General features: G+C 45.5%; 1 protein-coding gene across 1 annotated transcript; it reads left to right on the plus strand.

Annotated features, from left to right (window-relative positions):
- The first annotated feature begins 338 nt into the window (after positions 1 to 338).
- LOC139008884 (zinc-alpha-2-glycoprotein-like) lies at positions 339 to 6,379 on the plus strand. The gene is made up of 4 exons (XM_070412625.1): positions 339 to 477; positions 2,777 to 3,034; positions 4,912 to 5,184; positions 5,812 to 6,379. Exons 1-4 carry the CDS (start codon positions 402 to 404, stop codon positions 6,096 to 6,098), a joined length of 894 nt encoding a protein of 297 aa, XP_070268726.1. The 5' UTR covers positions 339 to 401; the 3' UTR covers positions 6,099 to 6,379.
- The last annotated feature ends 7,596 nt before the right edge of the window (positions 6,380 to 13,975 follow it).

Raw genomic sequence — 13,975 nt, forward strand, 5'->3', positions numbered from 1 at the left:
CTGGAACCAGTGGAGAGACTGGAAAACCCAGATCAGAATTAGGCAGGAAAAGAAAGGCAAATCATACCATGGGATTAGTACTGCAAACACACGCTGCTGTCCCCAGGGCAATAGATGCCTCAGTGTGGACCCATGACAAAGTCCCAGTCCCCAGATCACTTATCTCAGATCCCCATTGGCAGACCATCTGTAGACACTGAGGAAACATCCGCCAGCCTGGCCTGTGCATCCTGCTTCCTCATTGTCAGCTGAGGACCCCAGCCTGGCACTCTCATTGGCCTGTGCATTTACCTCACCTGGGCAGGGCTCCAAGCCAAGCTGTTCCCAAAACTATATCTGGCCGTCTCTCCAAGTAGTCTGCACCAGGACCTGGGAAGTCCAGTACCTTCCACTCAGACACGATGAGCACAATGGTGCCTGTCCTGCTGTCCCTGCTGCTTGTTGTGGGTCCTGCAGTCGCCCAGGACACTCAAGACGGTGAGTTGGGAACCAAGGGCTGGGTATGGAGAAGAATGCAGGGGAGGGAATGAGCGAGATAGATGGGCTGGGAGAGGGCCCCAGATGAAGCCGGGATTCCCAGTGTACAGTAGGAATGGGTGTTGGAGGCTGTCAGCTACCTCAGCTCACACACTTCCAGAAGCATTTAGGGAGCCTCTGGACTCATGCTAAGTAAGGCCTTAAATAATTAGAGTCTAAAATTCTCAATAGGAAAATGAGCAAAACTAAGACCCATATGCCCTGGCCGGCTAGTTCCGTTTGTTAGAGCCTCATCCGGATACACCAAGGTTGCAGGTTCAATCCCCAGTCAGGGCACATACAAGAATCAACCAATGAATGCATAAATAAGTGGAAAAACAAATATTTCTCTCTCTCTCTCTCTCTCTCTCCCTCTCTCTCCCTGCCCCCCAAATTTAAAAAGCTAACACCCAGACAAGTGAAGTGACCTGTCCTGGGTCATACAGCCAGGACAGAGCGGGGGCCACACCGGTGCAACTTTTTGTTCCTCCCGCCTTCCAATGGCTGGATGTATCTGTCTGACTCTCAAGGAGAAAGATAACAGCTCCAAAGAGCACTTGTAAAGGCATATTAACTGGAGGATACTTCTAGAAACAAGCCCATTCCTTCCCCCAACAGTTAGACACTTGGACAGTGGGTCTGGAAGGCTAGTGACTGGGAAAGAGGTCAGCTGGAAGTTTGGCAGATCAGAGTCTATATATATATATATATATATAATTGATCTCAGAGAGGAAGGGAGAGGGAGAGAGAGATAGAAACATCAATGATGAGAGAGAATCATTCATTGGCTGCCTCCTGCATGCCCCTTATTGGGGATAGAACCTGAAACCCTGGCATGGGGCCTGACCGGGAATCAAATCGTGACCTCTGGGTTCATAGGTCGATGGTCAACTATTGAGCCTTGCCGGCTAAGCCCAGAGTCAATTTTAGGACAGAGTAATGGGGCTTTCTTTGGCATAGAAAATTTCAGGGTGAAGAAATGTAAGCTAAATTGTGTAAGTTTAGAATCCATTACATTTACAAACTGTCAGAATATGTGTTTTGTAATGATTATGCTTAACATTGTTAATCACACCCTACCTCAAAATCTAGTTTAGATTTAGGGTTCTCAAGAGAATGCCATGTATATGCACAGAAGGAAACATTTATTTTAAGGATATGGCCCACACCATGGTGGGGGCTGAGAAGTCCAAAATCGGCAGGGTTGGTCAGCGCACTGGAGACCCAGGGAAGAGATGATGTTGCAGTCTTGGGTCCTGAGGCAATCTGGAGGCAGAGTGCCTTCTTCCTTTGGAGACCTCAGTCTCTTCTCTTGTGGCCTTCAGCTGATTAGAGGAGGCCCACCCACATTATGGAGAGTAATCTGCTTTACTCGACATCTGCTGAGTAAAACGGTAATCATATTTAGAAACCAATTAGTGATAAAAACTTCAGTCCTGGAACGAAGAATCTGTCATATGTCCTTCAACATTAGTAACACCCATGAGAGTGAATTCATGAATTCATTATTGAATTAATTATGAAAATGCCCTGCTCCCCCTCCCCTCCAGTCTCTGCCTCATACCAAAATGCATGGACAGCCCTGGCAATTCTGAGCTCCATCCTGTTCTTACCTTATGCTGATCCATTCTAGGTCATTTCCTGAGTTTTCTGGTCAATTCTCCTTCCTACAGGTTCTAACTGTATGTGTCTCTCAGGTTCAACTAGGATATGCTCCAATAACAAAGACAGTTTTTAGTGGCTTAACCCAAACTAATGTTTATTTCTTGCTCATTTAAAAATGAATACAGATCAGGCAACTTTCCTCCCGTCCTTGGAATGACGAGGACCCAAGCCGTTGGCATCTTAGGACTCTTCTGTTTCAACCTGTGGCCTCCACAGTCATCACCTAAATAGAAGAGAGGCAGAGGGTTCCAATCAGTTTGCAGGGCCTCCGACGAGAAGAAAGAAATCACTTCCCTCACATTCTCTTTTGACAGAACTCAGTCACGGTCCCAATAGACCGACAAGAAAACTGAAAAATATCTCTGACGTGCCAAGAGAGGAAACCGTGTAGTAAACATGCAAAATATTTGAAATATTATTCCCCTGAATAGAAGTAGAGGCTCTTCTCTCAAGTAGCTGACAGCAGGTGGAGAGAGCTGGGGAGGAAGAAACCCAGTGACCTGGTTTCACTTCCTGGTCTGTTGTCCCACATTAAGACTCCTCTTTATGGTCCCCACATCTCAATGTTTTCTCTCTCTCTTTTTTTTTTTTGCAGGGCCTTACTCTCTGAGCTTCCTCTATACCGGAGTGTCCAGGCCCAAGGCAGACATCGCTAGTTTTCAAGCCACTGGCTTCATCAATGACCAGCCCTTCCTCCACTACGATAGTAAAAGCAGAACAGCTGAGCCCCTGGGCCCATGGGAACAGGTGGACGGAATGGTGAACTGGGAGAATGAAAGCCAATTGCAGCAGGCCAGGCAGGACATCTTCATGGAGACCCTGAAAGACGTCATGGGCTATTACAGGGACCGAGGTCAGTGGACATTGGGCTGCTGGGGTGGAGGGTCTTAGCACCAGAGGCAGCCTGCTCTTGGGAGTGGAAAGGGGTCTGCGGGGTGGAAATACTTATATCTAAAACGAGGTGTGGAAGAGCCAGTACAAATATACAGACATTTCTGCACCCTCCTCCCCCACATCAGAGCTGCTTTTCTTCCTTCCCCATTGCTTCCCCCATCCTCACTTTTAGGCCTCAATTCTCACAGGAAGTGAAGTCAGTGCCAGCCCTTGTCTAGGCACATGTGACATCTTGGTTCCACACCCCCACATCTGAGGTGGATTCCACTTTAGAAGGTGTCAGGCTCACCTCCACCCAGGGATGTTGGGAGGAGAGTGAGCTAACCTTGGGCTCAGGTGCTGGCTCTGCCAGTCACTAGCTGTTTGACAGTGAACATGTAATTAATTGTCTGGTCTGAATCTGCAATAATTGCATCATTGAGTTCTGCCTCCAAGAAGCATGAATTATTATCTAGGTAAATTCCATGGAAGCTAGAACGGACTGTCTTGATCTCCCCTGGAGCCATCACCTAGGAGAGCCAATAATAATTGCTAAGCCCTAGCTCCATGGTCTGCAAACTGCGGCTCTTTGGCCCCTTGAGTGTGGCTCTTCCACAAAATACCACGTGAGGGCGCACGTACAGTGCAATTGAAACTTTGTGGCCCATGCGCAGCAGTCAGTTTTCGGCCTGGGCGAGTCTATTTTGAGGAAGTACTGTTGATATTTGGCTCTGTTGACTAATGAGTTTGCCGACCACTGCCCTAGCTGATTTGGCTCAGTAGATAGAGTGTCAGCCTGCAGGCAGCCTGAAGGGTCCCGAGTTCAATTCCAGTCAAGGGCACATGCCCAGGTTGTGGGCTTGGTCCCCAGTAGGGGGCGTGCAGAAGGCAGCCAATCAATGATTCTCTCTCATCATTGATGTTTCTATCTCTCTCTCCCTCTCGCTTCCTTTCTGAAATTAATAAAGATACTTTTTTAATTTTTAAAAAATAATAATAATAATTGCTAAAATGAAATGAAGAGGTTGTGTCTCCCTTCCCTACAAATGCCATTTTCCAAGAGTTGTTGCTAATTGAGAAGGAAGCTGGGCATTAGAGATTTGTTTGAAGATATCAAAAATGCAAAAAGAGAGAAGAGCTGATAAAATTATGCTGACCCAAATGGAGTCATCAACTTCACACACAACTGGAAAAAAAGGAGAGACTACATAATCTATTTTAAACTACAAATAATTTCTAGTTAACCTGTCAATGCACTTCTGTGTGCTTGTGTCCAGTTCCTAAGACCCCACAGATTATTCAAATTTTATTTAAAGAGGTGCTGTACAGGACTAGAAGACCTGTCCACCGTCTGCAGCAATCTGAAATTCCCTGATTGGGAAGAATGTAAAACACCAGAGCATACTAAGTTCTCCTCTCTCTGCGTGCTCTGTGTCTGGCTAATAAGCCATTTGCCAAGACAAAAGGGGTTTCAGCATAACCGGTTTGGTTCAGTGGTTAAAGCATCAGCCTGCGGACTGAAAGGTCCCTGGTTGGATTCCGGTCAAGGGCATGTACCTTGGTTGCAGGCACATCCCCAGTTGGTATGCAGGAGGCAGCTGATCGATGTTTCTCTCTCATTGATGTTTCTGACTCTCTATCCCTTTCTCTTCCTCTCTGTAAAAAAATCAATAAAATATATTTTAAAAAAATAAAATAAATAAAAATTTAAGAAAAGATTTTTTAAAAAGGGGTTGCATGTTTAGATTTCAAAACCCTTTCTCCCTACTGAGTTGCAAACTATGTAGGAGTAAGAGTTATTAAGACAGGGTTGATGCCAGGCTGACTGATTTCTGGGGGGGGCCGGATTACATGCAGGAAATCACACCTTTAAGGGAACGTTCGGTTGTGAGATTCGGAATGACAGCTACTGTGGAGCATTCTGGAAGTATGCCTATGATGGACGGGACTACATCAAGTTCAACACAGAAATCCCAGCCTGGATCCCCCTGCAACCAGAAGCTGTGAACACTAAGGTGAAGTGGGAGACAGAAGGCTCTGTGCAAGCGTCCAAGGACTATCTGGAAAATGAGTGCCCTGATATGCTACGGAGCTACCTGCAATTCAGCAGGCCCTTCCTGGACCGGCAAGGTACCTACTACCCCCATGTCCTCCTCCTCACACTGAGCTGAGAAAGACCAATCCAGGCTGGGACCTCAGAGGAACATTTCAGGCAAATCCTGTAGTCATTTCTCTCTGTGAAATGCCTCCCGGCTTGGCTGTGTGGAGAGGGCAGGTGTGTAAAATATCTGCCCAGGAAGGATGAAGATGAGTCAGTGTGAGCAGGATGGATTGACACAAGCTGAGACCTGGGTTTAAGAATTCATCAGAAGAAGTTCTTATGGGAGGGAAGAGGGCAGGGTCACAAAGACAGAGCAGCAGGCAGACGGGGGAGGCAGGAGCCACGAAGCCCACGGGGAGATTTTTGGGGGAAAAACAAAACAATGCATGGGGCAGTCGCATTTCTTGCCACCAGAAGTCAATCCACAGTGGGTGGACAGGGGGGTGCTGGGAGGCAAGGAAGTAGCCACAGACATTCCATTATCCAACAGGGAAGCCTCATGGAAAGCCTCAGCTTCCCTGATCTTCTGGAAGTTTCCTGGGGAGGCAGGTAGAAAACAGAGAGCTCTGCTCATCCCTGACTCCAGGGGTGGGAGAGACGTGAACAGGGAAATGTCTCCTTCAGACCCTCAAACTCTGTGCTCTATCTCTCCACAGACCCTCCCTCTGTGTCAATCACCAGCCGTGTGACACTAGGACTCATCAGGACCCTCACGTGCGTGGCCGACAACTTCTACCCAAAACCAATCAGTATGTACTGGACTGGGGCAGACAGTGTAGTGGAGACTGAGTCATGGGGAGAGGGTCCTCTCAGTGAGAATGGCACCTACCAGTCCTGGGTGGCGGTGAAAATCCCCTCTTTGGACAGAGGCCCTTACTCCTGCCACGTGCAGCACAGCAGCCTGGCCCAGCCCCTTACTGTCACGTGGAATAAGAGTCAGTAACCAGGGGCTAACAGCATCTCGGGGTCCAGAGACCATTAGGCACCCTTTCATCGGGACATGAGAGATGAGCTCTAGAATGACTGTCATCGCCATCAGCGAGGCCCAAGAGGAACGGCGAAGGGGACGGAGAGGTGGTGAATTTGGAGACACAAGACCTGAGTGCTGGGCACTGAGCTGACGCATGGCTACATTCCTCCTCAGATCCATTATCTCGTCTGTGAAATCTAATCACACTAATCAACTAGCCTGTGCACAAAATAAACCAGATGATTAAACTGCTACACGCTGTGGAAATGTCAGCAGACGTTATTATTCATCCTGCCCCCACACATTTGAATCATCTGAATTTCTTCCTGTTTGCTAGAAGCAATGTTTCCTGGCCCTCTTGGCCTGGGGTCCCCACTGTAGCATGGCATGACCACCAGGAGATCTGGGGGGGAAACGAAAGCTTTGGGCATTGTTCAGGTGCCCACTACTGAAATCCCCTCTGCTTGTAAGGCCATAACACTCTGCAACCTCGTTAATGCGCAATCCGCAGCCGTGTCTGTACCTAGGTTTCCCTAGAACTTCCTTCCCCACTGTGACACCGCCCTCCGCTCCAGCTGCTCCACCCATCCCACATCAAGTTGGCCGTGGGGAGCACACACAGCTGCAGGTTGTTCAAGAGGCTTTATCCCTCCAGAATGCACTCCCAGAGAAGCAAGAATCAGCCTACTGTCCTTGGACTCCTTCCAAATTCATTTCATTGTGCTTTGTTGTTTTTGAACTGAGTCCGTTTGTGATTTTTTTTTTTTTTAACTCAGTCACCTACCACCATGCACAGGTTTAAGTACAACAAACAAACAAACAGGGCAGAACTCTTACCTGTGACCCCTTTATTAAGCTTCGGTGCCACAAATTACCTTAACAATTCCTCAGTCTCTTAGGACCACCTTGTCCCTCTCTAGAGGATTCTCCTGGGGATAGCTTATCAGCTAGACTGGAGAGATAAGTATTCTGAATTAGGCAGGAGACACCAACTGGATATAGGACTTAAAAACATTCTTTGCTGCCCTAGCCGGTTTGGCTCCGTGGGTAGAGCGTCAGCCTGCGGACTGGTCCCGGGTTCGTTTCCAGTAAAGGGCATCTACCTCGGTTGCAGGCTCCTCTCCCTCCTGGGCCCCGATCGGGGCTCCTGCAGGAGGCAACCAATCAATGTGTTTCTCTCGCATCGATATTTCCCTCTGTCTTTCCCTCTCTCTTCCACTCAATGTAAAAATCAATGAAAAATATCCTCGGGTGAGGATTAAAAACAACAACAACAAGTCTTTGCTAATGCCTTTTTCAATTTGGCTGAACACTGCTTTTTTTTTAACCTTGTTCCCAGCTCTAGCTGGTAACTCAATTGGTTAGTGTCATCCCAATACAGCAAGGTTGCGGGTTCGATCCCCAGTCAGGGCACATACAATAATTAACCAATGAATGCATAAATAAGTGGAACAACAAATCTGTGTTTCTCTCTCTCAAATTAATAATTTTTAATAACTTGTTTCCTGCTAGAACTTGCTGTTTCATCTAAATACACCTTATTGTTCATCAGACATATTTAGTGTTTGTCTCTATTTCCTTTGCTCATTTATTGATGGACTCATTGAAGAATTATAGATGGAGTAGCCATTTTATGCTTGGTACTCTAATGAGCACTGGAGATGCAGTAGAATAAGGTAGGTATAGCCCCTTCCTGCATGGACTTTACCTCAGTTCTGCTTATTGAAACAATATCCATTGTCAAGGTCCAGCTCAAATCTCACCTCTTCCTCCCATGACCACTGCCATAATCATCAATTCCAACTATAGGTTATTTTCATGATAAGACTTCTTTCAGATAAAAATATCAGGGAAGATTTTAAGAAAGAAATTTGAATAAAGCCAACCTCTATACCCTTTAAGGATGTCACAAGCAATCTAAGACCACCCATCACAGATGCACTTTTTGTTCCTTCTCAAATCAAAGGGGAGATAAATAAAATTGAAAAATTAAAGATGAGTAGAGGTGGGGGGGTGCGGGGGGGAGATGAGGAGGACCCAGAAATCAATTTGCCAATTTTTGGATCCCAATTCAGATTTTTTTCCATTGCTCACTTTTAAAGTTTTGGTGAATACACCCGTCCATTTGTTTATTCAATAAATGTTTATCAAATGTTTCTTGGTTATAAGACACTGAGATAGATGTTTATGTAATAAAGAAATGAACCACACAGTGATAAGATTACGAAGGTGTTTGGGGATCAAACTGGGGAGAGTTTTGAATAATGCAAGAAGGTTCTGTTATTTATTCTGAGTGTAACAGTTGAAGACTTCCTGACGGTAGGGTAACACATTCAGAATTGTGATCATGACCAGATATGAACGAGTACGGAGGACTGGAGGGTGTGCAGAGAAACCAGCTGCCAAATGGTGCCCCTTGTGATCTAAAAGCAAAGGTGCAGGCTGGCTGGGCTCACCTGGGCAGGGTCTCCTCCTGCTTGAGTGACAGGAAACCCTTTGGCTCAGTGAAGCCAAGATGGCTGGACTCATATCCCCGACAGCAGGAGAGCTCTGGGAAGTGGAAATGCTTTCCACTGGGGAGGTTAATAACTGCATGGATCATTCTTCAAATAAAAGCTTGCAGAGACTGGAAAGAACCCCAGGTGGCCCAAGCTGAACTATTCTCTAAAGCCAGGTTGGCAAATGGTCCCTCCCACCCGCCTCCTGCCCCTGGCTGCCCCAGAATGCCTCACCAGACGCCTCCTCCCCTGAACAATGCTGCTCCTTCTTATCATTTTACTTTACCGTATTTTATTTCATTTTATTTTCCGCTGTCCAGGTATGGAGATTAAGTTCATCATAACTAGAAAGTACACACCACACGATCAGCCTCAAGACCCCTCTACTTTTTATTTACACAGTTATTTTCCCAATTCATATGCATCCTCATGTTGCAGACGCTTGGCTGTTGATAGGAAATCAGTCTCTGTTCCACACCCTATTCTGCTTCTAGGAAGTGGATGTGGTGCCTGAAGCTCCATCTTGGACTGCGACCTTGACAACCACACCCTGAGGGTAATGGAACAGAAAGCTGAAAGCAACCTGGGCCCCAGCGGACAGGGCAGCCACGAATCCAGCCTCGAATCGCCTAAATCCAGACCTTTTAGATGTGAGAGAAATAATCCCCTGTCTTGCTTAAACCAATCTCATCTGGAGTTTCGTTCACGACAGTCAAACCTAAGTCCTAACACATACTGCCTGCCACCAGGCAGGTTGTGCCATTTGAGTCATTTCTGGAGTCTGTATTGAAATAAATGCTCAGGCCTTCGCTGGTTTGGCTCAGTGGACACAGTGTCAGCCTGCAGTCCGAAGGGTCCCAGGTTCGATTCCGGTCAGGGGCACATGCCTGGGTTGCGGGCTCGGTTCAATGTGCAGGAGGCAGCTACTCAATGATTCCCTCTCATCATTGATGTTTCTATCTCCCCTCTCCCTTCCTCTCTGAAATCAATAAAAATATATTTTTTTTAAAAAAGAAAGAAAGAAAGAAATGCTCAGACTTCTGACATGGCCTTTCCTTCACCTGAGACAGGGCCAATTAAAAGGCAATAAGAACCCCAAACAAAACGTTTCCCACTTGATCATGATGTTGCTTAGGAACCACTCAAGTAGACTATTTCTCACACTAGAGCTGCCTGGCTGGCAAAGCTGCTTGTTCATTAATAGTTAGGAAATCTAAAGGAAAGGTGGAACATGAGGGTGGCCCCAAATGTTTTCAATATATAAACGTGCTCACCTCCCTAGGCCCCATTAACCCTGCCTTTCACATCTATCTGTCCATCAGCCATTTCTACTGTGTTGTTTGTCCAGAGGTGCCTCCTAGGCTCACAGCACCTGCTGAAGGAGCGGTCGGCTTCTCTGGACCCTTGAGCACCTGATCCTTTATGTGCAGGATCTTAAAACACATTGTGCGAGTCTGTCTGAGTCAGATTTCCTTCCTAAGCTAATGGGGCAAAACAGGCGGCTTTCAGGATTCAGAACTTTTCTGCCCTAATGGTGATAGGCTCAGTTGCAGTTGCGTTATCGCCACAAGAGGGCACTGTGTACCCTGCTATCGTTTTGGAGAGGTTCTCCCAGCTGCTCTAAGAACCCAAAGGGCTAGCAGGGTGTAAGTATATATGTTGGTCCCTTTTATAATAATGGCGTTGTCTCACTCCATTTTCACACCTGCCCCCCGGTATTTCCACCTGGATGTCTTGAAGACACGTCAGTATCACAAGTCCAAATTCCTGCATGGTTTTCCCCACTCTGCCCCATCCCCAAAGAAAAAGAAAAGAACTCTTCCCTTTTCTCCTCCTCTTTCCTCCCCTTCCCCTCCCGGTTTCTCCCTTCCCCATCCCCCTTTCCCCAGGTTTCTCTGTCTCAGTTAAGGGCATCTTTATCCTCCCAACCACTCACACTAAGACCATTGGTTCTTGTCCCCTCCCTTTCTTCCCACAGAGCCAAGATGCCACCAAAGCCACATGATGCGCTAAGTCTGGCCCTTTTCCCCACCTATACTGCACCTCTCTCACTGCGCCTCAGACAGGTATTTGGAGTCCTCCCGAGTCTCCCTCCTTTCCAATCAACCTCAATACTCTGACTACACAGGCAAGATCATGTTGTTTCCCTTTTTACATGTTAAGATGGAAACAACCCAGTGTCTATTGAAGGATAAATGGGTAAGTAAAATATGGTCTATCTATACAATGAAATATTAATCAGCCTTAAAAAGGAAGGAAATTCTGCCACATGCTCCAACATGGATGAACCTTGAGGACATTATACTAAGAGACAGCTGAACTTAGATTAGTCTAAAACTGTCTGTTGGACCCACATACTTTTATCAATAGACCTAGCTTTTTTTTTAGACAAAAGAACCAATACATGGGAAATGGTGGGGCTGAGAGATCAACTTCTAACATACACTAATCTATCTATATATATAAAAGCCTAAGTGACTGAACAACTGGAATGACTGGAATGACCAGTCAACCAGTCACTATGACATGCACTGACCACCAGGGGGCAGACGCTCAATGCAGGAGCTGCCCCCTGGTGGTCAGTGTGCTCCCACAGCCAACCCCCTGTGGCCGACCAACCTATTGCAGCCCCCATAGGGACTGGGCGAGGTGGCCCCAATCAGCCCCAATCAGCCCCAATCGCTGGCCAGGCTAAGGATCCCCATTTATGCATGAATTCATGCACCAGGCCTCTAGTTTATAATAAACCATTAATTAGCTATTTCCTCAGTGTCTAATTTCCATTTTTAACTAAGCAAAATTTCTGGGTTGAATTTAATTTCTCAAGTAGACTTTTCTACCAAAGAAAGGAAAGTTCTCTATCTCCATTCTCTAGCTGGGAATAGCTTTGCCTAAGAAGTAATAAAACTGGCATTCTAGTTTTCAATCAAAGTTTTGTGGCATTGGTTACTGAAAATTTGTCTGAGGTATCTTAACGTAATGGCTAAGAGGATAAACTAAGTCTAGAATTAGTCAGCCCCCGGGCTGCTCCTGGGTCTTCCAGTTCCAGTATGGCTACTCTGCAATGATGATGTTCATATGATTTTTATCTTTCATTCTGTTTTGTGGTTTATCGCATTTAATTAGATTTGTGTATATTGAACCATCCTTGCATCCCAGGCATAAATTCCACTTGATTGTGTTGTATGATCCTTTTAATGTGTTTTTTAATTTGGTCTGCTAATATTTTGAGAAGTTTTGCATCTGCATGGTGTGGCAAAAGTAGGTCTACAGTTGTTTATATGGAAAATAACACAATAATTAATAAATAATCATATAAGAGTAAATTCTGTTTTGAGTATTCACAACTGTAAGTCTACTTTTGCCCCACCCTGTATAGTCATCAAGGATATTGGCCGGTCGTTTTCTTTTTTTAATTTTAATTTTATTTTTTTGAATATATTTTTATTAATTTCAGAGAGGAAGGAAGAAGGAGAGATAGAAACATCAATGATGAGAGAGACTCACCCATCAGCTGCCTCCTGCACACCCCCCACTGGGGATCAAGCCCACAACCCGGCAATGTGCTCCTGACCAGAATCAAGCCCACAACCTGGGCATGTGCCCCTGACTGGAATCGAACCTGGGACCTTTCAGTCCACAGGCCAACGCTCTATCCACCGAGCCAAACCAGCCAGGGCTATTTTCTTTCCTTGTAGTGTCCTTATCTGGCTTTGGGTAATGCTAGCCTCGTAAAATGAGTTTGAGATTGTTCCCATCTCTTCAATTTTTTGGAGCAGTTTGAGAAGGATGGGCATTAATTCCTCTTTAAATGTTTGACAGAATTCCCACCAAGGAAACCGTCTTGTCCTGTGCTTTTTCTCTGTTGAAAGGTTTTTGATTATTGGCTCAATCTCCTTTCTTAGTATTGGTCTTCATGTTTCACACTTGGTAGGTTGGATAGGAAAGCACTTTATAGAACCTTAAAATAGTCCTAACTTGCTTTCCAAATAAAGAACTTAGGGCATCTGGAGAAACTGCTGCAGGAGGGGGACAGTGAGCAAAAAGGGAGGTATGAATAGGAAGGTCACCCGTGGTTTGCCTGGATTTAGTCCTGCTCTGGGAAAGTGGATTTTGAGCTTACAAACCCACACACCAGGCACTCTTGTGAATGAATATTCCCTACCTTCTCTCCACACATCCTCTTGCTAATCCACATCTCTGATGCTACCAGGTTTTGCTTATTTTTTATTAATCTTTTGAATTATCCTATATAATAATCCTATATAATAAAAGGGTAATATGCAAATTGTCCCCTCGACCAGGAGTTCAACCAGAATGTGACCAGGGGACAGGGCCAGCCTGTCAACCACCCGAGGCCCCTCCCCACAGCCAGCCCCACCCCTGATCGCCCAACCCCCACCCTGATCGGGGCAGGCTGACCCAACCCTACCTGTACACAAATTCGTGCACCGGGCCTCTAGTTTTCTAATAATGTTGCTTTTCTAGTTCCCAAAGCTATGTAAAATGAAGGACATTCAGAATGATATGCAGAGTGAAAAATATTCAGTCATTTTTCTTCTGACAGTGGCAAGACTTTTCTAATGCTCTCCCTGGTACTAGTTTTCTATAAATATCGAGTAATTTGCTCAAAGCTATTATATAAGCTTTTCTGAAAAGTCTTCCAGAACCTTCCTGGCACCGAGCATAGAGTTTCAGTTTTTGTTCCAATCCCTTGAAAAAAACTGAAATTGGGGTGGTATTGCCATACTCATTTGTGAAATACTGGTTAACATCATTATTTACAAATATTTATTTATATTCTTCTGCCAAGCCTGTCTACTATTTAAGAAATCTATTTTTCTAGCACACATCTAATGCTTTTTGCATGGGATTGTGTATTCTCTGAGCTCTTTTATGTATGTGAGCTAAAAGATACATAACATAAAATTTACCATCTCAACCATTTTTATTTTTTTTATTTTTTAAAAAATATATTTTATTGATTTTTTTACAGAGAGGAAGGGAGAGAGATAGAGAGCCAGAAACATCGATGAGAGAGAAACATCGATCAGCTGCCTCCTGCACATCTCCTACTGGGGATGTGCCCACAACCCAGGTACATGCCCTTGACCGGAATCGAACCTGGGACCTTTCAGTCCGCAGGCCAACGCTCTATCCACTGAGCCAAACCGGTTTTGGCTCAACCATTTTTAAATATATAGTTCAAGTGGCATTAAGTATATCCATATTGTTGTGCAACCACCAATCATCTCCAGAACTCTTTTCATCTTGTAAACTTTAAAATGTATGCCCGTGAGACAATAACTCCCTATTTTCCCCTCCCCATCCTCTGGCAGCCACCATTCTGCT

The sequence above is a fragment of the Myotis yumanensis genome, unplaced genomic scaffold, assembly GCF_028538775.1.
Source record: "Myotis yumanensis isolate MYYU_CA2020_CCGP unplaced genomic scaffold, mMyoYum1.0.hap1 SCAF_4, whole genome shotgun sequence".
NCBI lineage: Eukaryota > Metazoa > Chordata > Mammalia > Chiroptera > Vespertilionidae > Myotis > Myotis yumanensis.

Excerpts from the sequence above, each read along its gene's own strand:
- LOC139008884 (XM_070412625.1), top strand. The coding sequence starts at position 402 with ATGAGCACAATGGTGCCTGTCCTGCTGTCCCTGCTGCTTGTTGTGGGT. Across the intron at positions 3,035-4,911 it reads GGGCTATTACAGGGACCGAG|GAAATCACACCTTTAAGGGA; the intron begins GTCAGTGGACAT and ends GATTACATGCAG. Across the intron at positions 5,185-5,811 it reads GCCCTTCCTGGACCGGCAAG|ACCCTCCCTCTGTGTCAATC; the intron begins GTACCTACTACC and ends ATCTCTCCACAG.